Source organism: Coregonus clupeaformis, chromosome 36 (genome assembly GCF_020615455.1).
Source record: "Coregonus clupeaformis isolate EN_2021a chromosome 36, ASM2061545v1, whole genome shotgun sequence".
NCBI classification, from domain to species: Eukaryota; Metazoa; Chordata; class Actinopteri; order Salmoniformes; family Salmonidae; genus Coregonus; species Coregonus clupeaformis.
This window is the reverse complement of record NC_059227.1, coordinates 24,181,876-24,208,234: the sequence shown is the minus strand read 5'-3', so window position 1 is coordinate 24,208,234 and position 26,359 is coordinate 24,181,876. Positions and strand designations below refer to the sequence as shown.

At 46.5% G+C, this 26,359-nt stretch overlaps 2 protein-coding genes across 10 annotated transcripts in view; both read right to left on the bottom strand.

Moving 5' to 3' along the window:
* Window positions 1-252: 252 nt before the first annotated feature.
* LOC121552204 (transcriptional repressor protein YY1) lies at window positions 253-4,823 on the bottom strand. 3 transcript variants are annotated; one of them, XM_041864939.2, is made up of 6 exons: window positions 4,099-4,823; window positions 2,809-2,971; window positions 2,422-2,466; window positions 2,078-2,138; window positions 1,774-1,932; window positions 253-1,379 (listed from the first exon to the last, which is right to left on the bottom strand). In XM_041864939.2, the coding sequence occupies exons 1-6, from the start codon at window positions 4,628-4,630 to the stop codon at window positions 1,197-1,199; spliced, it is 1,143 nt and encodes a 380-aa protein (XP_041720873.1). In that variant the 5' UTR covers window positions 4,631-4,823; the 3' UTR covers window positions 253-1,196. The 3 variants fall into 3 exon arrangements, with proteins under 3 accessions (XP_041720873.1, XP_041720874.1, XP_041720875.1); XM_041864940.2 differs by having other exon boundaries at window positions 2,809-2,959; window positions 4,099-4,806; XM_041864941.2 differs by lacking the exon at window positions 2,422-2,466 and having other exon boundaries at window positions 4,099-4,802.
* A 1,045-nt stretch (window positions 4,824-5,868) lies between these two features.
* Window positions 5,869-26,359, bottom strand: part of LOC121552426 (ena/VASP-like protein) — a 76,452-nt gene continuing 55,961 nt past the window's right edge. For 4 of the 7 annotated variants that reach the window (XM_045211333.1, XM_045211331.1, XM_045211327.1 and 1 more), the window contains exons 2-13: window positions 24,752-24,926; window positions 24,295-24,472; window positions 12,376-12,442; window positions 9,356-9,420; window positions 8,851-9,131; window positions 8,362-8,468; window positions 8,133-8,172; window positions 7,966-8,020; window positions 7,726-7,786; window positions 7,422-7,482; window positions 7,270-7,327; window positions 5,869-6,991 (exon numbers count right to left, since the gene is read on the bottom strand). In XM_045211333.1, the coding sequence (XP_045067268.1) occupies window positions 6,954-6,991; window positions 7,270-7,327; window positions 7,422-7,482; window positions 7,726-7,786; window positions 7,966-8,020; window positions 8,133-8,172; window positions 8,362-8,468; window positions 8,851-9,131; window positions 9,356-9,420; window positions 12,376-12,442; window positions 24,295-24,472; window positions 24,752-24,926 (1,186 nt within the window). In that variant the 3' untranslated portion in view covers window positions 5,869-6,953. The remainder of the gene's footprint in view (window positions 6,992-7,269; window positions 7,328-7,421; window positions 7,483-7,725; window positions 7,787-7,965; window positions 8,021-8,132; window positions 8,173-8,361; window positions 8,469-8,850; window positions 9,132-9,355; window positions 9,421-12,375; window positions 12,443-24,294; window positions 24,473-24,751; window positions 24,927-26,359) is intronic. The other 3 variants (XM_045211328.1, XM_045211329.1, XM_045211330.1) reach the window with 3 other exon arrangements.

Genomic DNA, 26,359 nt, shown 5'->3' with positions numbered 1-26,359 from the left:
CTTATACCAATCAAATCAGATCTCCAAAAGTGCATAGGGGTCGATTTAGGATTGGGCCTATGTCTCCAGTATTAGGAAAGCAATAGGTTTTTCACCACACTTATGAGAAACACTCCGGGCTCACATCAGGGGGTGTATTCACTAGGAACCAAACAGGGTGGGACCTACCCAAATGTGTTTTCATTGCAAAACGCAACATTTTGGACTAATGAGTACACCCCAGGCCTAGAAAATGAATGAGAAAAGTAAAAAGGATTTGGGATGACCTTTTTATTGTGGGCCATTGAAATACATGGGTGTGAATATCAACAAAGAAAGTTCATGGTTGACGGACGCCTGTACATTACATTCTAACAAAGAAACTGATGGTCACGCTGGCGATTTAATTTTATGTGTTTCAGTATTCCAACAGCGACAGGCTCGCAGTGAATCAACAGTAGGGACAAGTTTCTCCGCAAGGGGACAATCCATAAAAAAGATAAAGCAACTCATGACTAAAAGTTAAATTGTTTAACACTTTAAATCACACCTCTATCAAGGTCTACATCATTTCAATACAGCCATACAATTACAAGTATACAAGATTATTTAATGGTTTGAAGGAATACAACCAAAAGTAGGGATGAATATTCAAACCAACAAAACTTTTTACAGAAAATACTATTTGAAGCGATGTGATGGTACAGTATTGTCTGAGGGACTATCATACGGTAAGCGGATCTCAATACTCAGAAAAAAATCATAATAATCACAAATAGTCTTTTCTGAACATATCCCAAAATAAGTGTACAATATGCACACTTGGAGAAATAGAAAATTAAAAGCTATGCAGAAGACATGAAGACCAGTCAGCGGAAATTCATTTAAGTGGAAAAACAGACAGATTGCTCCCTCTCTCTCTTGCAGCTCCATGGTAGAAAGAATAGTCTCTGATGTTTGTCCATGAGTTCCATATTTCTAGCAACAACCTGATGCCACTATGAAGGGAGGAATGGGAGGGGGGTTTATTTTTCAAGAGTTCCACTGTTCTTTAGCCAGCCAATCCAATAGGAGAAGAAGAGGGGGGAGAATTTCAGTACCTTTATTCTTCTCAAATTTTTTTCTCTCCAATCGTTTCTTTCCTCAAAGGAGGGTTGACGTGTGGTGTCATTAAGATACTGCTGTGGGGGTGGGACTTGGGGCAGGTCGGAGGGCTCTCATTGGTTGTTTTTGGCTTTGGCGTGTGTGAGGATGTGAGACTTGAGGTTGGTTGACTGGGCGAACTTCTTATTGCAGCCGTCAAAGGGGCATACGTAGGGCCGGTCTCCGGTGTGGATACGAACGTGTGTGCGCAGGTTAAAGTCCAGCGAAAACCTCTTTCCACAGCCCTCAAAGGTACACTGCACACAGAAAGGAGACCATGGATATACTTTATTAGGATATACTAATTAATAGTGAAAGTGTGTGCAGTTAAATTCAGTGCTCAACATGCATTAGTCTTTTTGGGTCAATGTCCAAGCAAAATTTATGCATACCCTCAATGCAAGTTAAGGGACTTATTTTCATACTTTTGTGTGGTAAATTTGTGAATAAACCTTGTGGTGGTTTATATGCATAGTGGTTTACCTGTTGTAAACATTCAGGAAAAACGGCACACTAGACTACTGGAGAACCCAGTTTTAATACACCCTGGTGTACAGTGTACACTACAACACTTGTACACTACAGTGTCAAATACAGTGTACTTGGCAGGGTTTCTCCTTTATGTGAGTGTGTGTGTGTCTAGGTACGTACCTGGAAGGGTTTCTCCCCTGTGTGAACGAGTTGGTGGCGTTTGAGTTTAGAGCTCTCTACGAAGGCCTTGCCACACTCAGCACAGACGTGCACGCGAGGCCCGTGGGTGTGGAGATGCTTCCTCATCGCCGAGTTGTCCCTGAACATTTTAGTGCAGCCCTGGGCGAGAGAGAAAGTTCCGTTATTGAGCCATGTAGGACAACTTATGGTTCCATGGGGGCCAAGACGACTGTCAAGTCAGGCATAGATAGACTGAGAAAGAGAGACTGGGTAGGAAAGATACTGTTGGAAACAGACTACTTACTTTATGAGGGCAGGCTATCGTCCTGGGGGCGTCATCTTCTTTTATCTTCCTCGGCTTCATCCTGAGAAAACATCAGATAAGGAGGTAACTTTCATCCGATTGCATTCACAGGAAACAGAACTCAAATAATATGTTGTCCATATACAAAATCCAATTAACCATGTTCAATTGCTAACCAAATAATATAAACCAGCACCCATGGAAGAGTTCCAGTATAGCTGAAACAGCCAGTTCCCTCCTTTCACTGTGTCCAGGTGCTCTATGTCAGTGTGTGTTGACAGTGTGTGTTGACAGTGTTCATGTGCGGTATAAAGGCTCTCGTAGAAGTGGACTCTAGAACTTACCGCACTGGGCTCTGACCATAGGGACCCGCAGAGTTACTGAAGGGGCTAAGAACACAACATCCAAACGGGAGTCAGAAAGAGCCGGGCCAGCTCATCACTCCCTTTAGGAAGGAGATTAGGCTATATACCTCCGATATCTACTACAGGAAAGCAACCACATCAAGTGCTACCTTCAAGACTTGAGTAGCCAGGCAACATGAAGAGAATCACAAATCCTAGCATCTTGCTAAACACCACTTTACAAGGTGTGCCACAAGAGCACATAGGTGGCAATTATTTGTGTGTCAGAGCTTAGGCTATGCAATAGTTTTGTGTGTGTTCATTGTACATATCCTTGAAGGACAGGTGAGTTTAGGCAGGCAGACAGGCAGACCGACAGTCACTGACCTGGCGAACTCTGCCAGCTGTTTGGGGTCTGACAGGTCGATGCCAGGTATCCCTCCAGGGGGCAGCTTCTTCCCCGTCATGTATTCAGAGTAGTCCGGAGGGGAATTTTCCCCAATGATCTGTTCTTCAACAACCGACTCATGGTCGATGTCTTTTTTGCCATCTAGGATACAATGCAGGGACTTAACCGAAAATAGCCATACAAGACCGGGGTACACCATTGCAATTTGAAAACAGTTATGTAAACAACAATACAGCAGCAATATTTCTACAATGTACATAGTATGACTGTGTTTTACCAACAGTAAATACAATGTATACAATCATTGGTGGTGATTGACATAACGATGAGCATGCATCAATTTGATCCCCCTGCACCGTTTACCAGCTCTGCTAGTAGTCAAATATTGTTCATGGTAGCCACATGAAGATGGCTTTACTAACACGCGAACGGAAGACTATAATTCCAATTTAACAATCATGTTGAATCCAAATGCGAATAAACGTTGTTCATGCAATACTGGACAAGGCAAACTGTGTAGGGTCTTCGTTTTTAGGAACGTTATACTTGTGTTGCAAACTCAACCTGATTGAGAACTCGCTAGCTGTAACTTGTAGATCATTTGTTAGCAGAGAAAAACAAAAATCAATTTTAAGCTAGCTAACGTTAGCTGGCTATGCAGAAGAAAAGTGCATGCATCAATGGGCGTAGATTATAAATATAACTTTTTTTGGACAACAAATAAATATATTTGGCCAGCCTTTTAAAATCTAACATCAAACTCAACTGGTGCTAAATTACAGTGTTACTGACTTAGATAATCACGGCTGCAGCTAGCTAGCTGTCCGCATAGCTAACGTTAGCCACCTAGTTAACTAGTTACCCTAGTAGAAAATAGCTAGCTAGCTACGCCATCGCGGCCTACTCTCTGGAGCCAACAGCGCGCTCGCTCCCCCAACCGCCGCCATCTTCGCCCCGCCGCTCTATCGCCATTTTTTAGGGCCGCCATACTGGTTCTCGGGGAACATGGCGGCGCCCAGCAACATCTAAAAACATGGCCTCCCTTCAAAACAAAAACATTTCAATCTAACTGACAGGCAATTCTGCACCGAAAACATCTAAAAGTGATCCCGAAGGTGGCCTGGTGAACTAGCCGAGTAAATAGACTGGTGCAGAAGGACAACGCCCTGCAACAAGGCCCCTTGCACAGGCTAACGACCAAACACGAACAATGCGGGGAGCGAGATACACTTTTCGAATTGACAGATTAGATAGAACCGACCACTTACCCGAAGCCCACATTGTAACAGAGAATTCCCCCTCCAGAGTCTTTATTTGCACCTGCTTCTGTTCCCATTTTCTACCGCTTGCTTCTGCAGCACCCAAATAGCTTTTTTTGCCCGCTTTCTTGCCACTGCCGCCTCCCCCTCTCTTCATCCGACCCACCGAGCTTTTCCCTGCCACAGTCACCAAAGTCTGTTCGATGTACTCGTCTTCCACGCCGGGTGCTGGTACTGGGATGAGGATTTGATCCTCGTAACTCCCGTCCGCATGCATATCCGAATCATCCCCGCCAACAACCTCCTCTCTTGTCTGCACTAGGATCACTTCTTGATGGTGGTGGTGGATCGAATTCGGGTCGTCTGATCCCAGCGGCTGAAGTGCTATCATCGGCTGGTCATCATCGTCGTCTTCCCCGACCACCGTAGTCTCTATAGTCTCCACTGGTATCGTTTCCACCTCTATCTCGTGCAGCTCCACTATTTCGGCCGGCATCTCCGAGCCGTCCGCCTCAATATACAGCGTATCGCCGGATGCCATGTTGAATTCCGCCAGCTTGCTTCTCACGCACCCTGTGCTGTGTTCGTTTGCCCCACAAACACACCCCCCTGTTCCCGTTCTCTCTCTCTCTCCCTCTACGATAACACAAATAGCTAGCTAACTCAATTCCGTCCCACACCACCAATTCCCGTCGCCACTATGCTCTAAAAAAATCATGAACATCGCGAGACTTCTGGAACAGGGTGTGGGGGTGTCTGGTGAGGGAGATGTTTAGAGCAAAAATAAGTCACATATGAATGAATGCCTTGGTGAATCTTTTTTAGCTTGCTAAAACATTGATACGGGCCACAAGGACGTTGACCAACTCACTGTTATGCAGAATGCACCATAAGACTTCAATAGTTTTCTGAATGCAGAAAATGACTATTGCATAGGGAGGGGTTTCCGAACTCAGTCCTGGGGCACCCTCTAGGTGCACGTTTTGGTTTTTGCCCTAGCACTACACAGCTGATTCAAATAATCAAAGCTTGATGATAAATTGGTTATTTGAATCAGCTGTGTTATGCTAGGGCAAAAAAACTAAATATTCACCCGGGGGGGGGGGGCAGGACCGAGTTTGGAAAACCCTGGTAGAGGAGCAGCCTCCTCAAATACCTACTGGCATTTGGCCCATCTAATCCTATGGATGTATTTCATACAGTTTCATATACTTCTTGAATGTTCAATTTTACCCTACACATCTAAAGGGAAATATTACACTTGACTTGCGTTTGTTGGGGTTTCTATAAATACACGTTTTCTGTAAAGTAGGCTACTTTATATACAGTAGATGGTCTTTTACCTCTTTCCTTATTTGACCTCCAGATGGCGCTATATACATGGGGACAAAATCCCTCATAATCCACATTCCAGACAGTATATTGTATTGCCTCTTGTTATGCAGTCATGTATCTGCATGACCTTTCCTGCCTACTGACTGCAATAGTCTATTCATATCAGGATCTCCTTTATGTAGGGGATCATTCAACCCTATACATTACACTGCTCTAAATTGATCCCCAATGAATGTGCACCAGGATAGTATTATGTGTTGTTACAAAGTACAACTAAAAGGAACCGAAAGACCAAATTATGTACATAGTGGCCCATAGTATATGAATACACAGTCTGGCTAGGTGAATACTTGAGAATAAACACTGAATCAAAGCAGTTAAACAAGTACAACTAAAAAAACTGACAAAACTCTCACAATCAGAGACCACTTCATTTATCCAAGACATTGTTCACAGTTTTATTTGAATTTTTAATTTAGTGTGTGTCTTTTTTTAAAATTTTAAACCAGGAAGCACTTGGTCATGAAAGTAAATAATAAAATGAACAATACTTCACCATATTCCTGCAGCCAATAAACATTTTTAACAACATCATCACAAATACTCTGGTGTATTGATGTTTTTTTGTTCATAAGATTGCAATATCCAAAGAGCAATAGTTCATATACCACCCTCCCTTTCAGGTTAAAGACCTGTTTTTAAAAATCTTTCAGTCAGTGATTCCACACACACACACACACACAACTGTGTTGGCGAAAAGGATACAAAACTCTTCAAAAAATCTTGAGGTCAGGTCATGAGAAAGAAATCCGTATGTGCTTATTATTGTATTTTAAAACAAAACCAAAAGGAAAAAAAATTACAATATAAAATATAAAAGGCTGACATAAAATGATGTGCAATTATTATTATCATCATCATTATCATTATCATCTATATCATTATCATTATCATTATCATCTATATCATTATCATTATCATTATCATCTATATCATTATCATTATTATTTTGTCATTTTTACTATTGTTGTCACTAAAACTACTACTATTTATATTCACACCATTACATCTACAATAATAAGAATAATAGTCATAATAATGACAATGGTAGTAATAATAACCCCAAACCAAAAATAAAAACCAAAACAATAAACTCCTAAAAAAAAACAAGAGGTTACTTCATTGAATTTAATAAATGTTGCCTTTAAGACTGGAAAAATAACAGCAAACATGGGTTACCGATGGACAGAAAGAAGGACAGAAAGAAAGAAAGAAAGAAAGCGAGAGAAAACCTAAACCAAAGAAACAGAGAAAATCAGTGCTAGTGTCCTCCATCCATCCTATTCTTCCAAACCAAACGTAACATTCCTGTAGTGTTACAGCAACATTGTCACGTTGCGACAACATCACAGCAACGTAAAATCAATAAAAGGTCGTAGTTCGGGCCTTGATCCTCTCCTTTCATTCTTCAGACGCGACAGTAGTTGCCGTGGGGATGATGGTTCCAAAATCTGGGGTCACATGAAAGATTATGTCGTGCTGATTCTGCTCAGTTCTTGTCTAATGGCTGGAAGAGAGAAGTGACACACAATAGGAGAGTTACAGGTCATGTCATAGGCATAAAAGGAGCTGTCCTGTCAAAGCCCAACAATAGTATATTAGCATTATTAGTTTCAGTTGATCTGTTTCTGATGCCATCTGGTGGATAATATGTCTCACTTCTCCCTCTCTAACAATAACAAGCACATTTGATCAGTTACAAACATATGTGTAGTAAACTACAGTCAATTTCCCATCCAGACATTCTCTGATGAGGTGAGTGAGGCACTCAGAGAGATAACGTACCATCAATGATCTCATCCTTCACCTTGTGCAATTCACGAACAACTTCCTCCAAGATTTCCTGTTTCAAGTACAAAAAGTTAATCAGAACAGGTATGATACGTTTTCAGATTTACAAAGCGTATGTGCCACTGCCTGACTATAGGGCACCTTACCTGCTTCATTCTGTCAAAGTCTAAGGCGTCTGTGTCGCTGCTACTCCCCACAGGTCGTACCCTACAGAAAAGTAAAACACTCACACTTATACATTTCATAACATCTCTGGTATTTCAATATATTTATTTGACAAATGCACAGAGAGCGAACATGCAAGAGAAAAATAGGTGCACATATAAGGCATTAAGTGTACAGAGGGAAACGTGTACAGTCCTTTAAACAGTTAACCAGCCAATCCCTTGATTACATAACCTAATTATGAGACTTATGTTGGAAGACTGACTGAGCCCCTCAGCTTCTCACCTTGATACTAGTGATGACCTCTCGGCAGAGTTGGCTCTGTCCCATGGCTTCTTCACTCCATCTGAGAGGGAAGGAGAAGAGAAGACAGGGGTCAGGGGTCAGGTGAGGAAAAACATTACCTCAACATGTCAATTGTATTGTATCTATATAGTTTATATTGTGTTGTTCTTGTGTAGTACAGTATATATTGTGTTGTTTTTGTACTGTATATATTGTATATAGTGTGTATGACTGTAGTACCTGTGGCGTTCTGTCCACCCCTGGTGCTGGGTGAAGGGGATCCGTTGGGGTCATCCTGAAAAACAACAGGAGGAAGATGTTGAGGTCAACTAAGGAGAAGTGAGCCATTCATTTAATGATGAAAAGAGTCATAAGTCACTGTTGTATCATCAGTTAGCATCACTCACGTTTTGGCTGTCTTCAGGCTTCTCTGACGCTGCTTTCCTTCTGGGGGCAAGAAGAAGCCTCAAATCAGGCCCTCATTCAGTTTGATATCAAAGTAGTGCATTCAATATGGCTGCCGGCCCACTCCACACATGACAGGACATGATGTTGAATAGAAAAGTCTGTTGTGGTGGTTTTACAATGCTCTGAATAGGAATGTCTGTTCAAGTGTTCCTAACTCTATGCTCTGACCTCCGCGCCAGCAGAGCATTCATCTCCTCCATCAGTCCTCCGCTGCCGCCACTCGTCCTGTTGGCATCGTTTTTGGCCCCCGATCCTGAAGAGTTAGAATCCTCAGGCTCGAGAGAGAAGGAAGACACACACGGTATGTTAGGTGAGGATAGGACGGAGTGTGCATTACGTCACCTAGTTGTAAGAGGTGGAGCACAAGATAGCGGTCTAAAGTGGCTTCCTTTCCTAGTTCAGCTCCACTGATATGAAAGAGCTGGGCTTGGTGAACAGTGTGGAGGAGGTCACTTTAGACTTTTGAGATACACACGCAGTATGTTTGCCTGTGCGTTACTACTATAAAGCTCATTACATCTTTATAAACCCTCATAGGATGCTCTTACATCCCCATGTCTATGAAGGTATTGATAGATTGTCTGTCTATAGATCATAGAGGGTAAGTCCATGTATTATTTTATGTCATGTAACATAGGTGATTAGTGTGATTCTTACTCTATTGACGCGGCGCAGTTTGGCTCCAGCGATCATGGCGGCGAGTCCCGTCGGGGCGGGAGCCTCCTCACCCTGTCCACCTCCACCCATGGGCAGCGGAGGAGGCAGGGGGGGTGGGGGAGCCCCTGCCGAGGGGGGAGGGGGGCCGGGAGGGGGAGGAGGCATAGGGGCACCAAGGGAGGGGGGGCCTCCACCTAAAGAGGAGCCCATGGACATGGGGGGCGGCATGGGGGCTGGGGGGGCTACCGAAAGCACACCGGGATGGCCTGGGAAAGGAGAGCCTGGTGAAATTGAGAGAGGGAGAGAGAAAGAGGGAGAGAGAAAGAAAAGAGAGAGAAAATAAGACATTCTTTATAGTGTCACATAGTGCCTGAATTTGAAAGTGAATATGCATTCTCATCAGGCACTTGAGACACTTGATAATGCCAAACTGTAAAGGCGACTTAAAAAAAAAATTAACATTTTAATTTGACTGTTCAGTAGGTTGAGTTCAGCGTTTCCTCACCTGGGTTCGAGGATCGTCGTTCCCTCTCCATGTGGGCCTGCATCTGCTGTTGCTCCATCATCTGCCTGAGGAGACAGCAGACACACCGTCAGTCAGTCAGTCCACCTCCATTTTATGCCTGTCATAGCACAGTCAGTGAGATAGACAGACAGGCAGAAAGCCTTAGAGCCCTATTGCCCCATAGAGCAGGGACATTTGACACACAGTCAGTGAGTCATACAGCCAACAGTCCTTCAATTGTATTTATAAACTGGGTGGTTCGAGCCTTGAATGCTGATTGGCTGAAAGCCATGGTATATCAGACCGTATACCAGGGGTATGACAAACATTTATTTTTACTGTTCTAATTACGTTGGTAACCAGTTTATAATAGCAATAAGGCACCTTGGGGGTTTGTGATATATGGCCAATATACCACGGCTAAGGGCTGTATCCAGGCACTCCACGTTGCGTCGTGCTTAAGAACAGCCCTTAGCCGTGGTATACTGGCCATATACCAAACCTCCTCGGGCCTTATTGCTTAAATATACCACAGTCAGTTAGCCTACAGTCCTACAGCTCTACAGTTCTCCAGCTGTCCAAGGTCTGGTAAAATGATGGCATGTGGTATACACTGAGTGTACAAAACATTAGGAATACCTTCCTAATATTGAGTTGCACACCCTTTTGCCTTCAGAACAGCCTCAATTCATCGGGGCATGGACTACAAGGTGTCGAAAGCGTTCCACAGGTACGCTGGCCCATGTTGACTCCAAAACTTCCCACAGTTGTGTCAAGTTGGCTGGATGTCCTTTGGGTGGTGGACCATTCTTGATACATGCGTGAAAAACCCAGCAGCGTTGCAGTTCTTGACACACTCTAACTGCTGCGCCTGGCACCTACTACCACACCACGTTCAAAGGCACTTAAATATTTTGTCTTGCCCATTCACCCTCTGAATGGCACACATACACAATCCATGTCTCAATTGTCTCAAGGCTTAAAAATCCTTCTTTAACCTGTCTCCTCCCCTTCATCTACACTGATTGAAGTGGATTTAACAAGTGACATTAATAGGGGATCATAGCTTTCACCTGAATTCACCTGGTCAGTCTATGTCATGGAAAGAGCAGGTGTTCCTAATGTTTTGTACACACAGTGTAAGTAGCCTGTATGTCTGCTTATGTGCAGTACATGGACAAGTAGTGCTATTAACTTCCATGACAAGAGAGATACTCTCCCTGCTGTTCACTATGCTGCAGGCTTTATGAGCTTCTCCCCCCTTTCTCCTTCTCACCCCCACCTCTCTCTTCCCCCTCTCTCTCCTTTACCCCCTCTCTTCCTCTTCCTCTTTCTCTATCTCCCCCTCCCTCTCTTCCCCTCTCCCCTCTCCCCCTCTGATGTGAGAAGCATATGTTAGAGCTCTGGGCAGAGAGAAACAGAAATACATATTAGAGACACATATTTCCCTCTAATTACACAGACCCACAAAGAATACAAAATAAAATAACATTTGGAATAACTCCCATATCTATTAGGTGAAATACCACAGTGTGCCATCACAGCAGCATGATTTGTGACCTGTTGCCACAAGAAAAGGGCAACCAGTGAAGAAAAAACACCATTGTAAATACAACCCATATTTATGTTCCCTTTTGTACTTCAACTACTTGCACATTGTTACAACACTGTATATACCCATAATATAACATTTGAAATGTCTGTATTCTTTTGAAACTTTTGTGAGTGTAATGTTGGCTGTTCATTTCTGATTCTTTATTTCACTTGCTTTGGCAATGTAAACATATGTTTCCCATGCCAATAAAGCCCTCTGAACTGAATTGAGATTGAATTGACAATAGAGAGAGAAAAAGAGATAGTGAGAGAGAGAGCACACAGAGAGGAAGTGGAATTTTCCAGCTGTGTGTAGTGTTGGAGAGGAGATGTGCTGACCCAGCAGCCACAGGACTGGGAGATACATACTGTTACACTGACTGTTACCACTGGAGGGGGCTCCACACACACGAACACCCTTGCACACACACACACAAACACACAAGCACCTGATATTTTGATTTCCACACGGCACAGTGCTGCAATCCTGCCTTTTACCACTAGTGAGCGCCTCAGAGTTGTCCTCTCCACTGAGAGGTGATCAGATATCCATAATACAATCATATTTGTTCTGTTTCTGCTTTGGCATTTGGAATTGAGATGAAACGATAAGCAGAGCAGAAATAGCTCAGGCAACAAAGGCTCGTGTAATTCCCTGGGGGCGTAGAGATAAAGATAGATAGCAGAAACAGCTTGTGTTACTGTACCTCTCTGAATAGGTGCTATTGTGCAATCTAAAAGTCCTGGAGCATAATCTCAAGCACAAATCTGCTATTAACATCTATTCTCCACAATCTGCCTACCATGATTTAGCAGAAATAAGTACTTCCTGTGTTTAGCTGTCATTACAACTCTATCATTCTCTTTCCCTCTTTTACTCGCGCTCTCTCTGTCAGACTCTCTCTGAAACTCTCTCGCTCTCTCCCTCCTGTCTGTTAATCCTGTGAGGAGACAGAGGGAGAGCGAGAACAGAGGGAGGAGAGGAATAAAAGGTTGATGAGGACAGATGTCTGGCTGGGGGTCATGTGGGCAGGGCTGCTGCCTGGCACTGCTGCCTGGCACTGCTGCCTGTTAGCAGACTGAGTCCTGCGTGACAGACCGTTCTATATTGTACAGTCTTTGCTGACAGACTCACAGACAACACAGTGTGAATACTGATCTAATCCTCTCGTTGGGAAATATTTCAGGGAAGTTCAGTGAATGTTGTGTCTGATGTATTTCCTGTCTTAGCCATGCTGACATCCAATAATAAACTATACAACCTCATTACTGGAACTGCAGTGATCCTCTCTGTGGAAAACATTGTGTCAATGTTGCGTGGATGTTGTGTGAATGTTGTGTCAATGTGGATGTCGTGTGGGTGCTTTGTGAATGTTGTGTCTCGTGTGCTTGTTGTGTGGTTGTTGCGGGGTACCTCGATGCCTTACCTTGCTCTCTGCACCTCCATCTCGTCTGTAGTGGGTCCATTCTGGACTTGGCGCTGGACCGATGGGCCTGGGAGGAGTGGAGGGAAGGAAGGGAGAGAACGGGAGAAAAGACAGAGATATTTGTTACCAATTGTTAGTGCTTTATTGTTTATCTTGGTGCTAGACAAGACAGAGAGAGAGAGGGAAAGAGAGAGGGAAAGAGAAAGAAAGAAAGACAGAGAAAGAGAGGGAGAGTTGGGTGGAAGAGAGAGAGAGGGGGGAAGAGGGCCCCAGACCCCATGTGTGTGTCTCTTATCCACCTGAAAGGTGAGAGGCGTAGACCACTCCCACCTGCATCACAGCTGTCACTCACGCTCTCTTACATCACACACACATACTCCTGTTACATAGTAGTCTCGTAAACCTGACCCTAGGCAACAGAAGGGACTAGGGTCTGGTAGATATGATAGACTTTCTTCTTAACTTTGATAATAAAAAAAGAATAATGTTCAGACAGACAATGCTCTCAACAAATCACAAGTCAGACATGCAAGAACGTCGCGTTTCGAAACCAGTTTGGTAGTTGTGAAGGTAGTTGATGCAAACTACCCAGCAGACTTGGAACATTCCCAGAACATTAGCTAAGATTCCCATGAAGTTCTAGTTAGGGTTTTATAATAAAAAATAAAAAAATATCCTTGGAATGTTCTCCTAACATTCACAAAAATGTGGTGCACAACATCTGTAACAACCACCACAGAACATTCCCCAAAAGTTCTCATTAGGTTTCCGGGTAATGTAATAGCACAATATACCAGCAATGTTTTCCCAGCAAACCAAAATTGGTTCTGTGAAAGTTCCCAGAACATTCCTTAGGTTGTGGCAAATGTTCTCATAACACAAAAACTATCCAGTCGTGCTAATGATTATACTGTTACCACAACCAAATGAAACATTCTGGGAACCTTTAAAGAACAGACAACATGTGTTCTGGGAACGCTCTTGTAACATCTGGTGAATGTTTTTGGCACCCTAAAAGAAACATTGTAGAAACATCTGCACAACTGGACAGTTTTTGTGTTTTGGAAAAAATATTTTGTGATGTCCCCACAATGTTCCCACCAGACTGTTTCCATAACCTAATTAAACATTCTGGGGAACCTTTACAGAACAAATTAAATGTGTTCTAGGAACATTCTTGCAACATCAGGCAAATGTTTTATACAAACGTTCTATAATCATCAGCACGATTGGACAGTCTTATGAGAAAATTTGCCACGACCTAACGAATGTTCTGGGAACTTTCACAGAACCACTTTTGGTTTGCTGGGTAGCCATTTGCTAAATGCACTCGTTAGAAATAACCTTGGTGATCTCCATCCTGCTAGCTACTATTTTGTATTTTATTAAAACGGATACGGTAGTGACGTAGTTCCTCTATGCCAAACTGACGTTTTATTACATACAGACATGTTAAGCCAGAACATTGAAACATTGTGGGAGGCAGCCTGGATGTCTAGAGAGACTAGTTACATAGCCCAAGCTTTGCCTGTGTGACTTTACAAAAAGAGAGAGGGTCTCACAGTGTTACCAGTTTGACTGGGAATGTGGGGGCCCTGAACCAAAGGTACAGACAGGACCTTCACACCGACTCTATAGCCCTGAAGGCTTGGAATTTGACACATTACTTATGACCTACGATCTCCTATGTTGTTCACTACTGTCGGAAGTGTCTCCATAACAACCAGTGATTGGTTAGAGAGGATGTTGATGGCTGTGGTTGGTCGAGTTACAGCCAGTGTCCCAAAATAACACACAACAACAAAGCAACCTGACTCATGGTCTCTCACAATCTCTCACAATCTCTGGCCGGACACTCTCCATACTGCTCCATACTGCTACCTCATCTGTTATTAATTAGTTATTAATTAGTTATCACACACGCCGCGCACACACACACACACACACACACACACACACACACACACACACACACACACACACACACACACACACCACACACACACACACACACAACAGTGTACATCCTAACACAACCATCCACATACTGAAAATCCAATCAACTACAGGGAACACACCATAACATACCAACAATATTCACAACAGCCAAACACAACACAACACACATCATTTACATTTTACATTTTACATTTTAGTCATTTAGCAGACGCTCTTATCCAGAGCGACTTACAGTTAATGAGTGCATACATTTTCATAACCCAGTATCCACAACAACCCAACATGATAACAGCTATCTGATATCCTTCAGCACTCACATAACAACACACACACACACACACATTACTAGTACTCACAGCACCAAACAGATCTTGCCCAACAAACGCACAACCTCAAACCCAATCAAAATGAAATGAATGTCCACAAACTACTAATATCCACAACACTCAGTCACCTGAAAACACCTCTCTCCCTCTTTTTCTCTCACACACAGACCATGCCACAATTTTAACACATATACACACACATCCTATGTCACGATTATAACACAGACATACATACACACAATCCAGTGAGAGTGTGAGAGACAGCCAACAGTAGTACCTACAGGACATATTGAAGAGGACGAATCGGCTGTGGCAAACACAGAAGCACTGACAGACCCACGCTCTGCTCACCATAGCTCGCTCTGAGCCCTCCTCTTCCTCCATCTCTCTCCTCCTCCACCTCCTCTGTCTCTCTCACCTGTCCAGGTCCCTCCCTCCTGCCTCACCCATACCATCCCCCTCCTCCCCCACTCGTCTCCAGTGTCATTTCTAGTAACTTACACCTCTATGCAGCAGCAGGAGAGCGTGTGCATGGTAGTTCATCTTTAACGAGGCCCTCCATCTTCCAGAAGCCTGGAGACTGAGAGACTGGCTGGGTGGCTCCATAGACGCACATACAGTAGATACACAGGTTATTGAGATCAGTGAGGCTGTCTGCACCAGGCCTCCAGAACACCAGGGGGCAGACCTGAGGAATAGTGAGGAGTGGTAAGGAGCCTGAGGTGCTGTGAGGCTCAGGCCCAATCCCAAATCAACCCCTACACCATAAACACTACACTGACGCCTAATCCGTACACCATGGCCTACTCCATAGACAGGATTGAATAGGTGTATCCAATATGGCTACTACCATATTACTTAACAGCATACCTATCTAATCCACTTAGAGCTCAACATGGGGGGTAGGGGTGAATTTGGGATTGATTGTAGGACCTGCTGTTTGGCAGTTCAGTCAGTGGTGTATTGCCACGTCCTACAGGCTGAAATGAACATGATATCAGCATCTTTCGCTTCCATCATAGTGTGAATGTGTGTGAGAGAGGTAATGAGTGTGTGTTTGTTTCAATAAGCCTCTTTCTGAGGAGTAGGCCTAACCCTGTTTGTTGTGCATGAGTGTCAATATGTGTGTGTGTGTGTGTGTGTGTGTGTGTGTGTGTGTGTGTGTCTGTGTGTGTCTGTGTGCGTCTGTGTCAGTGTGTGTGTGTGTTTGTATAAGTCTCTCCAAGAACTGCAGAAGAGAGGGTGTCTAACCCTTGACATTACGGCATCTGCTGAGCACACACACACACACACACACACACACACACACACACACACACACACACACACACACACACACACACACACACACACACACACACAGGCTTACAGAGACACAGACAGAGGTTGCTGTTCATTTGATCTCTGACACGGTCACCGCAGGCATTGTGTGTGTGTGTGTGTGTGTGTGCGTGCATGCGGTCTGTGACACTCGGAAACAGCGCAGAGAGCAGGGGGGGGGGTGGTGTATCTTCTGTCAATGGACCCCGTTTGTTCCCAGTCTGTGTGCGTTTGTGTGTGTGTGTGTCTGTGTGTGTGTGTGTGTGTGTGTGTGTGTCTGTGTGTGTGTGTGTGTGTGTGTGTGTGTGTGTGTGTGTGTGTGTGTGTGTGTGTGTGTGTGTGTGTGTGTGTGTGTGTGTGTGTGTGTGTGTGTGTGTGTGCGAGCGTGCGTGCGTGCGTGTGTATTCAGCAAAAGAAAACCGGAGCACTTGAAGACTCCTCAATGACTCATTTTAATTAACAGAGATGAGAAGAACAGAGTGAGGATGGGGAAAACACACTGAACACACAGTTCCTGAGGACTGGGGAAGAGAGGACTCCACTACCTCATTCTCTCTGTATCCTTCTCTCTATAGCTCTCTCTCTCACTCTCACTGTATAGCTCTGTCTCTGTAACGATCCCGGCAGTCTGAGTCGGGTCCTGTCTGGTGACTAGTGTTTCTGTTCGTGATCTCCAGTTTCCCGAGGGTTCGGGAACGCTCCGGGGAGCGCTCTTGATTTCCGCACCTGCATCCCATCAGCAATCTGCACACCTGGTCCTGATCATCACCCTTCTTAGGCTCTGGCCTAACATCCAGTTCCTGCCGGATCGTTAGCCATGAACAGTATGTTTGTCAGCGTATCAGCCTCTGAGCTACTAGTGTTAGTTTTGTTGTTTTGCACCTTGTTGGCTTGCCGTGTACTTACCTCCGTTTGTTTCTATCTGCAGTCTCTCACCCGGAACCTTCTCCCAACCTCTGCCTGATGGTCGGCGGCTGCCGAGCCATTACCGGACCAACCACTGCACCCTCAACAACCCATCCACGCCACCCGCTCTGTTCCCTGGATTATTCAGCCTCACTCGGGAATCTATTAAATAAACACTCACCTTTGTCTCAACGTACCTTGTCCTGGTCTGCTTCTGGGTTCTGGCTTAGTAAACCGTGACAGAACGATCCGGCCAGTATGAACCCAGCGGACCTGGACTCTGTTCGCCATGCCATTACCCAGCAGGAGAAGATGTTGGGCCATCATAGCACGGTACTACAGGAGATCGCGTTGTCAGTTCGAACCTTTCTACCGGTCTGACGGAGGTCCAGAACCAACGCAAGTGTCCGGTGGAGGATCCACTACCGGTTTCACCCATCTCGCCTGCCGCTTCTGAAGTTGTGTCCCTCCGTGAGCCCAAGGTTCCGACGCCGGATAAATATGAGGGGGAGCTGGGAAGATGCCGTTCCTTCCTTATGCAGTGTGGATTAGTGTTCGATCTACAGCCCTACTCTTATGCCACAGACAAGGCTAGGATAGCCTTTGTGATTGAGTTGCTGCGTGGTCGAGCGCTGGAGTGGGCTTCAGCCGTTTGGGAACGACAGGATCCCTGCATGGCTTCATACCAGGGGTTCACGGCCGAGATGAGGAAGCTCTTCGACCATTCCGTCCGAGGGAGGGACGCAGCTAGGCGCCTGTTTTCTCTTCACCAAGGAACTCGCAGCGTGGCCGACTTCGTGATCGAGTTCAAGACGTTGGCTGTGGAGAGTGGGTGGAACGAGGAGTCTCTGCAAGCGGCCTTTTACCAGGGTCTGTCGGAGCAGCTCAAGGATGAGTTGATCTCCCTATCCGGAGCCTAGTGACCTGGACAGCTTGGTAGCCTTGTCTATTCGGGTGGATAATCGAGTCCGAGAGCGAAGGAGGGAGAAGCAATGGGGTCCGTCCAATCGATCAGCTTCTCAGTTCCCAGTCGGGTCGGGTGGTGGACCAGAACACGTCGATCATTCTCCACCACAAAGGATTAGTGGAGAGGACCTCTCTCCCGATTCTGAACCCATGCAAGTGGGGCGGCACGGGTTAACCAAGGAGGAGCGTCAACATAGACGTAAGACCAACTGCTGCCTCTACTGTGGTCGCTCGGGACATTACATCTCCACTTGTTCCCGGCGGTCGTCAAACTGCCCGGCTCGCTAAAGTTGGGAGGACTTTTAGCGAGCCAGTTTCAACCTCTCAGTACCTCTGTCAGACCCCGTTTCCCGGCTACCCTTGTGAACAGGAATCAAAGCTTAGCGATTAACGCTTTTATCGATTCAGGTGCCGATGGAAGCTTTCTTGATGCCGAGTTGGTGGAACAGCTGGGGCTTTCCAAGGAGCAATTGCCGGAAGCCATTGAAGCGACCACTCTGAACGGCAGTAGTCTGGCACGTATCACGATGAGGACTGAACCGGTTAAGATGCGGTTGTCGGGGAATCATTCGAGATGATTTCATTCTTCATTCTGCCGTCTTCCCATGTTCCTCTGGTCCTTGGATACCCCTGGCTGAAGGAACACAATCCCACGTTCGATTGGGTGACGGGCAAGGTAACGAGTTGGAGCCTTGATTGTCATGCTAACTGTCTCAAGACTGCCTGCCCCCATTCGGTTCCCAGTCAGGTGATTGAGGCTAAACCCCCCAGATTTGTCCCTGGTTCCCGAGACATATCACGATTTGGGGGAAGTTTTCAGTAAGCAGAAGGCTCTGTCACTTCCTCCCCACCGACCATATGATTGTGCCATCAACCTGTTCCCGGGAGCTGTCTACCCCAAGGGAAGGTTATACAGTATCTCCCGACCTGAACGTGAGGCGTTGGAGACCTACATCAAGGAGTCCCTAGCGGCTGGTCTCGTTCGTCCTCGTCATCACCCCTGGGGGCAGGATTCTTCTTTGTGGGTAAGAAGGATGGCTCTCTTCGACCGTGTATTGATTATCGGGGGTTGAATGCCATCACGGTCAAGAACAAGTATCCCCTGCCCTTGATGAGTTCTGCCTTCGACTCCTTACAGGGTGCTACGGTATTCACCAAGCTAGACCTACGCAATGCGTATCACATGGTCCGGATCAGAGAGGGGGACGAGTGGTTGACGGGTTTCAATACACCGATGGGTCACTTCGAGTATCAGGTGATGCCGTTTGGACTGACCAATGCTCCAGCGGTATTCCAGAGTATGGTGAACGACGTCCTGAGAGATATGATCGGTCTCTTTGTGTTTGTTTACCTGGATGACATTCTGATCTTCTCGAAGGAACCTTCCGACCACGTCCAGCATGTCCGGCAGGTTCTGCAGCGATTGTTGGAGAATCGTCTGTTCGTGAAGGCCGAGAAGTGCGAGTTTCACGCCCACACGACATCCTTTCTCGGGTACATCATCTCCAGGGGAGAGATTAGGATGGACCAGGAGAAGGTTAGAGCGGTTCTGGAATGGGCCCAGCCCGGTACGAGATTGCAGCTCCAGAGATTTTTGGGGTTTGCGAATTTCTACCGCAGATTCATCCGGGATTACAGCCGTGTGGCCGCTCCGTTAACTGCCTTGACTTCCAGTATCAGGACCTTCAAGTGGAATCCGGAGGCGGATCGAGCGTTTCTGGATTTGAAGAGGCGATTCACCAACGCACCGATTCTCTCTCAACCGGACACGGCCCGTCAGTTCGTCGTTGAAGTGGACGCGTCTGATGTGGGAGTTGGCGCCATCCTGTCGCAGCGATGCTCCACGGACAGTAAACTCCATCCCTGCGCCTACTACTCTCGTCGCCTTTCGCCTGCGGAGAGGAATTACGATGTGGGTAACCGGGAGCTTCTCGCGGTGAAACTTGCCTTGGAGGAGTGGCGCCACTGGTTGGAGGGGGCGGAGCAACCGTTTATTGTCTGGACTGACCACAAGAATCTTGCTTACGTGCAATCGGCTAAACGTCTCAACTCCCGTCAGGCCAGGTGGGCGTTGTTTTTCGGACGATTCAAGTTTTCCCTGACGTTCCGACCTGGATCTAAGAACGGCAAGGCGGACGCCTTGTCCCGGATGTTCTCCAAGACGGAGGAGAGTGGGTCCAAGACCGAGACAATTCTCCCCCGGAACTGCGTCGTGGGAGCAGTTATGTGGAAGATTGAGGAGGAGGTGCTGGCGGCCCTTCGGACTCAGCCCGGTCCCGGTAACGGTCCACCCGGTCGGTTGTTTGTGCCTGAGTCGGTTCGTCCTGCTGTCCTCAAATGGTCCCACGCCAGCAAGATGGCTTGTCACCCTGGCGTGGCTCGGACAATGGCGTTTCTTCGCAGACGTTTTTGGTGGCCTGCCATGGCCGAGGATACTCGGGGTTTTGTTGCTGCCTGTCCAGTGTGTGCGCAGAATAAGAGTACCAATCGGCCCAGCTCTGGACTACTTCACCCCCTTCCTATTCCCCGGCGTCCATGGTCGCATCTGGCCCTGGACTTCGTCACTGGGTTGCCCGCTTCTGAGGGGAACACGGTCGTTCTGACTATCGTGGACAGATTCAGCAAGTTCGCCCACTTTGTGCCAATTGCCAAGCTTCCCTCTGCCTCGGAGACGTCCGAGATCCTGGTTAGGGAGGTTTTCAGGGTCCACGGGTTGCCCAGTGATATCGTTTCCGACCGTGGCCCTCAGTTTACCTCTGCTGTCTGGAAGTCCTTCTGTTTGGCCATTGGAGCTACAGTCAGTCTCACATCTGGTTTTCACCCCCAATCCAATGGTCAGGCGGAGAGAGCCAACCAGAAGATGGAATCCACGCTACGCTGTCTGGTCTCTTCCAACCCCACCTCCTGGGTCTCTCAGTTGCCTTGGGTTGAGTATGCCCACAACACTCTCCCTACATCTGCCACTGGGATGTCTCCCTTCCAGTGCCTGTATGGCTACCAACCTCCCCTGTTCCCTTCTCAGGAGAAGGAGCTCTCAGTGCCTTCTGTTCAGGCCCATATTCGTCGTTGCCACCGGACCTGGCATCGGGCCAGAAAGGCACTCCTTAGAGGTTCGGACCGGTATCAGCTCCAGGCGAATCGTCGCCGGATCCCCGCTCCCACCTATACCATCGGAGATAGGGTTTGGATGGCCACACGGGATCTTCCGTTACGGACTGAGTCTAGGAAGTTGTTACCGAAGTTCATTGGTCCGTTTGTGGTGGAGAAGGTGATCAATCCAGTGGCAGTTCGACTCAAACTACCGAGGACGCTCAGAGTCCATCCCACCTTTCATGTCTCCTGCCTCAAGCCTGTCTTCCTCAGTCCTCTGTTGCCTCCTCCGCCTCCTCCTCCTCCTCCTCGGATGATCGGAGGTGGTCCTGCCTACACGGTGCGTCGCATCATGGATTCCAGACGGCGGGGCCGGGGTTTCCAGTATCTCGTGGACTGGGAGGGGTATGGCCCTGAAGAGAGGAGTTGGATTCCGCGGCGACAGGTCCTAGATGCTGACCTCATCAGTGACTTCTACCGCCTCCATCCTGGCGCTCCGGGAGTCCGCCCGGTGGCGTTCGTCGGAGGGGGGTACTGTAACGATCCCGGCAGTCTGAGTCGGGTCCTGTCTGGTGACTAGTGTTTCTGTTCGTGATCTCCAGTTTCCCGAGGGTTCGGGAACGCTCCGGGGAGCGCTCTTGATTTCCGCACCTGCATCCCATCAGCAATCTGCACACCTGGTCCTGATCATCACCCTTCTTAGGCTCTGGCCTAACATCCAGTTCCTGCCGGATCGTTAGCCATGAACAGTATGTTTGTCAGCGTATCAGCCTCTGAGCTACTAGTGTTAGTTTTGTTGTTTTGCACCTTGTTGGCTTGCCGTGTACTTACCTCCGTTTGTTTCTATCTGCAGTCTCTCACCCGGAACCTTCTCCCAACCTCTGCCTGATGGTCGGCGGCTGCCGAGCCATTACCGGACCAACCACTGCACCCTCAACAACCCATCCACGCCACCCGCTCTGTTCCCTGGATTATTCAGCCTCACTCGGGAATCTATTAAATAAACACTCACCTTTGTCTCAACGTACCTTGTCCTGGTCTGCTTCTGGGTTCTGGCTTAGTAAACCGTGACAGTCTCTCCATCTCTCTCTCTTTCTTTCTCTAGCTCTGTCTCTCCATATACTGTAGCTCTCTCTATCGCTCTCTCTCCCCCTCTCTCTGTCCCAGGAGATTATGACACTGCGGTGTATATGACTGTGCCAAAGTGTGTGTGTGTGTGTGTTTGTTTGTTCATGTATACAGTATACTGTATGTGTGTGTGTGTTTATGAGGGTGTGCGTAAATGGGTTAATCTGAGTCCAAAGGGAAAATTAAGGTAATCATCTTTAAAGCAAATGAACTATTTCACCGCCAGCGTGGGTTTTGGGGTTCAGTGTGAGGTGATAATCTTAGCCTGACACCTCTTGATAAATGACAACTGGAGCAAAGCATGTGGATATAAAATACGTTCGATTGGCTATGTTGTCATGTTATATATCCTGTACTGGTTCCAGTTGCACATAGCTTCTTGACGGCTTTGCACTGTCAATGGCTCTGTCTATCTATTGTACTGTCTGTGCTCATATGGCTCTATGCCATGGTTTCAACATCCACAATCTGTGATGTGAAGTTGTGGAGTGCAAGAAATGCAAAGCCAATTCCTGTAAAAAGCCAATAAAATGAATGTTAAGCTGAACTTGATATTACCATAAAGAGAGTGAACTGAGTGACCCTGCTGTGGGTGACCATAGAGAGAACCAGGGGCGCAACTTTGGTTTTAGAAGTGTGGGGGACATAATATTTTTCGGATAAACACTCCAAACAGCCTACCCGACATCTCGGAGGTGTCTGCATGGTCCTAATGCACACTGATGCCTGATTTTGTATCGCATTCCAATGATAAAACTTTCACCGTCCCCAGTGAAAGTTGCGCCCCAGGAGAGAACTATGAGGTTGATTTTGAGGAGGCACTCTAACAGAATGACAGGACAGTAAATATGGACTGACAGACAGACAGCCCCAGCACTGACTCAGCTGCATTATTTAGAAAAACTAACCTGTCTAGGTATTTTTTCTCCCTGTCAGCCCCTTCACCATTTTAGGGTCAAGTCCGTTTTCAAATCAGTCCATTCAGTCCAAGTGAATTGAAATACCAATCGGAAAATGGGGTCATTGAAAGTAAGTGCCACCCGTTCAAACCTCAGATTGACTGAATTGAAATGGAATTGACCTCATCTCGCATGACAGACCTTTCCCTTCTTGCCATAATTAATTAGATTGACAGAATATAGGGTACAGATGTAGAATCTTAAATTGAGCCAGTTTGCTACAGCAGGAAAATAATCCTGCAGCAAGAGGAAATGTGAATTATTATGTGGATTATAATTAATGGAAATATTTTGTAGGGGTTGATACCTTTTTCATTAGGGCAAATCAAGCCTGACATTTTAAAGCGGAGATTAGAAACTTTAGAAGCCTTTTTAAACCTTGAATACACTACAAGTTTGCATTTCCAGCTGTGCAGGAAAATTCTCAGCAACAAAAGAGTGATCAAATGAAGATCCTACATCTGTAGGGCTTTCCCAATTCATGTTCTCTATGTTTGGTCACGCCACCGTAACCTGCCTGTTGTTGCCCCCCTGTCGCCCCTATTGGGGTTAAAGACCTATTAACACCCTGGGCCTCACATACAGACACACACTGGGCTTGACTCACAGTGGCTACACACACACGCAAGTATGCATGTGCACACACACACACACACACACACACACACACACACACAGCCAAGCAAACAAAGAGCCTGCCTGACTGACTGTCATGTTGTGAGACCCATAAGGTTTAACCTGTGTGTGTGTGTCTGTGTGCATGTATGTGTGTGTGTTTGCATGTCGGTGTGTGTGTGTTTGCGTGTGTGTGTGCATGTTTGTGTGTGTCTGTGTGCATCATGGGTGCGTGCATGTCTGTGTGTGTGTGTGCGTGCGTGCATGTCTGTATGTGCGTGTGTGTTTGGGTGTGTGTGTGTCTGTGAGCCAAACTGCTTCATTAGTATTGTTAATCCGGTCTCTGGTGACCTTAGATACCCTGGTCCGTCTGTCAGTGTCAAACTGCATATACTTCATCTCGTTAGCACATTACAGTTTAAAAACAGAACACATCTGATCAGCCAACTGCAAGCTGGCAAATGTTCTATTAGTCTATTTCAAACCTAATTCTCCACAAACATCCTTCACTAGGTACAAGTTAGTAGAGAAGTAGGTCAGTGACAATCGTGTTGTAATCAAGCCATTCAAAACAGTAAACGCAAGCACATACGCATGCATGCACGCACGCACACACACCCCATCTCCCTTACACACACTCTCTCTCTCACCTCCGTCCTGAGTGCTGAGGACATTGAGAGCGAACAGCATGGCATTGGAGAAGGTGGTAGCTTCCTCCTTGCTGGCGAAGTTGAGTCCGTAGACCTGTCGGGCATCACGCCACTGGTGGAAGGTGGGCGTGGCCTGGTTATACTTCAGACCCTTCACTATGGAGTAGTTGATTACCACCTGGAGAGGAGAGATGGAGATATGGATAGATGGAGAGATGGAGAGGTGGTGAGATGGAGAGGTGGTGAGATGGAGAGATGGTGAGGCGGTGAGATGGAGAGGTGGTGAGATGGAGAGATGGTGAGATGTAGAGATGGTGAGATGGAGAGGTGGTGAGATGGAGAGGTGGTGAGGCGGTGAGATGGAGAGGTGGTGAGATGGAGAGAGTCGATGGTTACATTCAAGGCCATTTCAGATCAATGTGTGTGTGTGTGTGTGTGTGTGTGTGTGTGTGTGTACCTCTACCTGCTGGTCCTGTAGTTTGACTCCCACCACGCGAAAGGTGTTGTTTGCAGTGTTGTGGTAGATGTTGATGCGGCTGAAACCCTGCTGGCCTGGCTTGATGGGAACCCACTTCTTACTGCCGTCATCATATACCATGACGGAGGCTCGCGCCTGGCAGATACTCTGCTCACTAAGGGGAAGAGAGAAACAATCAGTCAATTCGTTTATCATTCAATCAACTGATCAATTTGAACCATCATACACCACCACAGAGGCTCTCGCATGGCAGATACTCAAGAGTCAATCTTGAGACAATCAATCAACCAATTCATTATCAGTTTATCAACCAATGAGCGCAGAGCATCTTTGAGATAGTATAGTCATTATTCACTCAAGGCATCAATAAATAAAACCACAATTCTGTTTGATTTACATAGCTCACGACAAAGAACACTGGAGCAGGATAAACCACTGCAGGCCAATCCAGCTGTAGATCATGTGATTGATTGAAAAACCCTCTATCCTAGAATGTAAAGGAGTTAAATATACTAAAGGAGACGAAACCCCAACCTTCTCATCTAGAGTAGCATTAATAGCATAAACCAAACCTAATGAGACATGTATACATATACACAGCTAGACCAGAGTCTGCTGCTACTGTTATAAAAATGTGTGTATGTGTGTGTTTGTCTGTGTGTGTGTGTGTGTGTGTGTGTGCCTACAGCGTTGGGTCTGCCTACTCCCCATCTTACTGCATTTATCACAGCCCACTGAGGCTCTCTCTCTCCACTGACCTTCACCGTGCCGCGCCGGCACACACACACACACACACACACACACACACACACACACACACACACACACACACACACACAAACACAAACACACACGCACGCACAGCTCAACTCACTCCAGCCTTGACTATTGTAGCCAGTAAATGCCAACAAAGGAGAACACTCTCGCCGTTCTTTTCTTAAGTCATACGTTTACTATGGCTGTAAGTCTGGGATAAGGAGAGAGATGTGAAATGTCACACAAAAGGCAAGGGAGGGAAGCAAGGAGGAAAGCAAAGGAGAGACGAAGAGGAGAGACAGAGGAAAGGAGTGAGTAGGGAAAGGAGGAAAGGAGAGGAGAGATCTAGGAAAGGAGGGAAGGAGAGGAGAGAGAAAAAGTGTTGGAAGGAGCGGTAAGATGGAGAAAAGGATGGAATGAGGATGGATACAAGGAGAGACAGAGAGAACAAGAGGGAAAGGGAAGGGGACTAGGGGAGGAAGGGGAAGGGGGGAGGAGAGAGGGGGAACGGGGGGAGGAGGAAGGTGAAAATGGGAAAGGGGGGAGGAGAGAGGGAGCATTTTGGCATAAAAATGAGAATAACAAGAAAGAGACCCATCTGTGCCTCTGCTTCAGTGCCAGGCTAAAATGAGTGGAACAGCCCCTGGGGCAGACAGACAGAGCTGCGTCAGAGGAGAGAGAGAGAGAGGTAGGATAGGAGGAGAAGGGTGGGGGTTGAGAACCTAAGAGAAATGCTAGGGGAGTGTTTGAAAGTGAGAGAGAGGTGGAGAGAGAGAGGTAGGATAGGATAGGAGGAGAAGGGTGGGGGTTGAGAACCTAAGAGAAATGCTA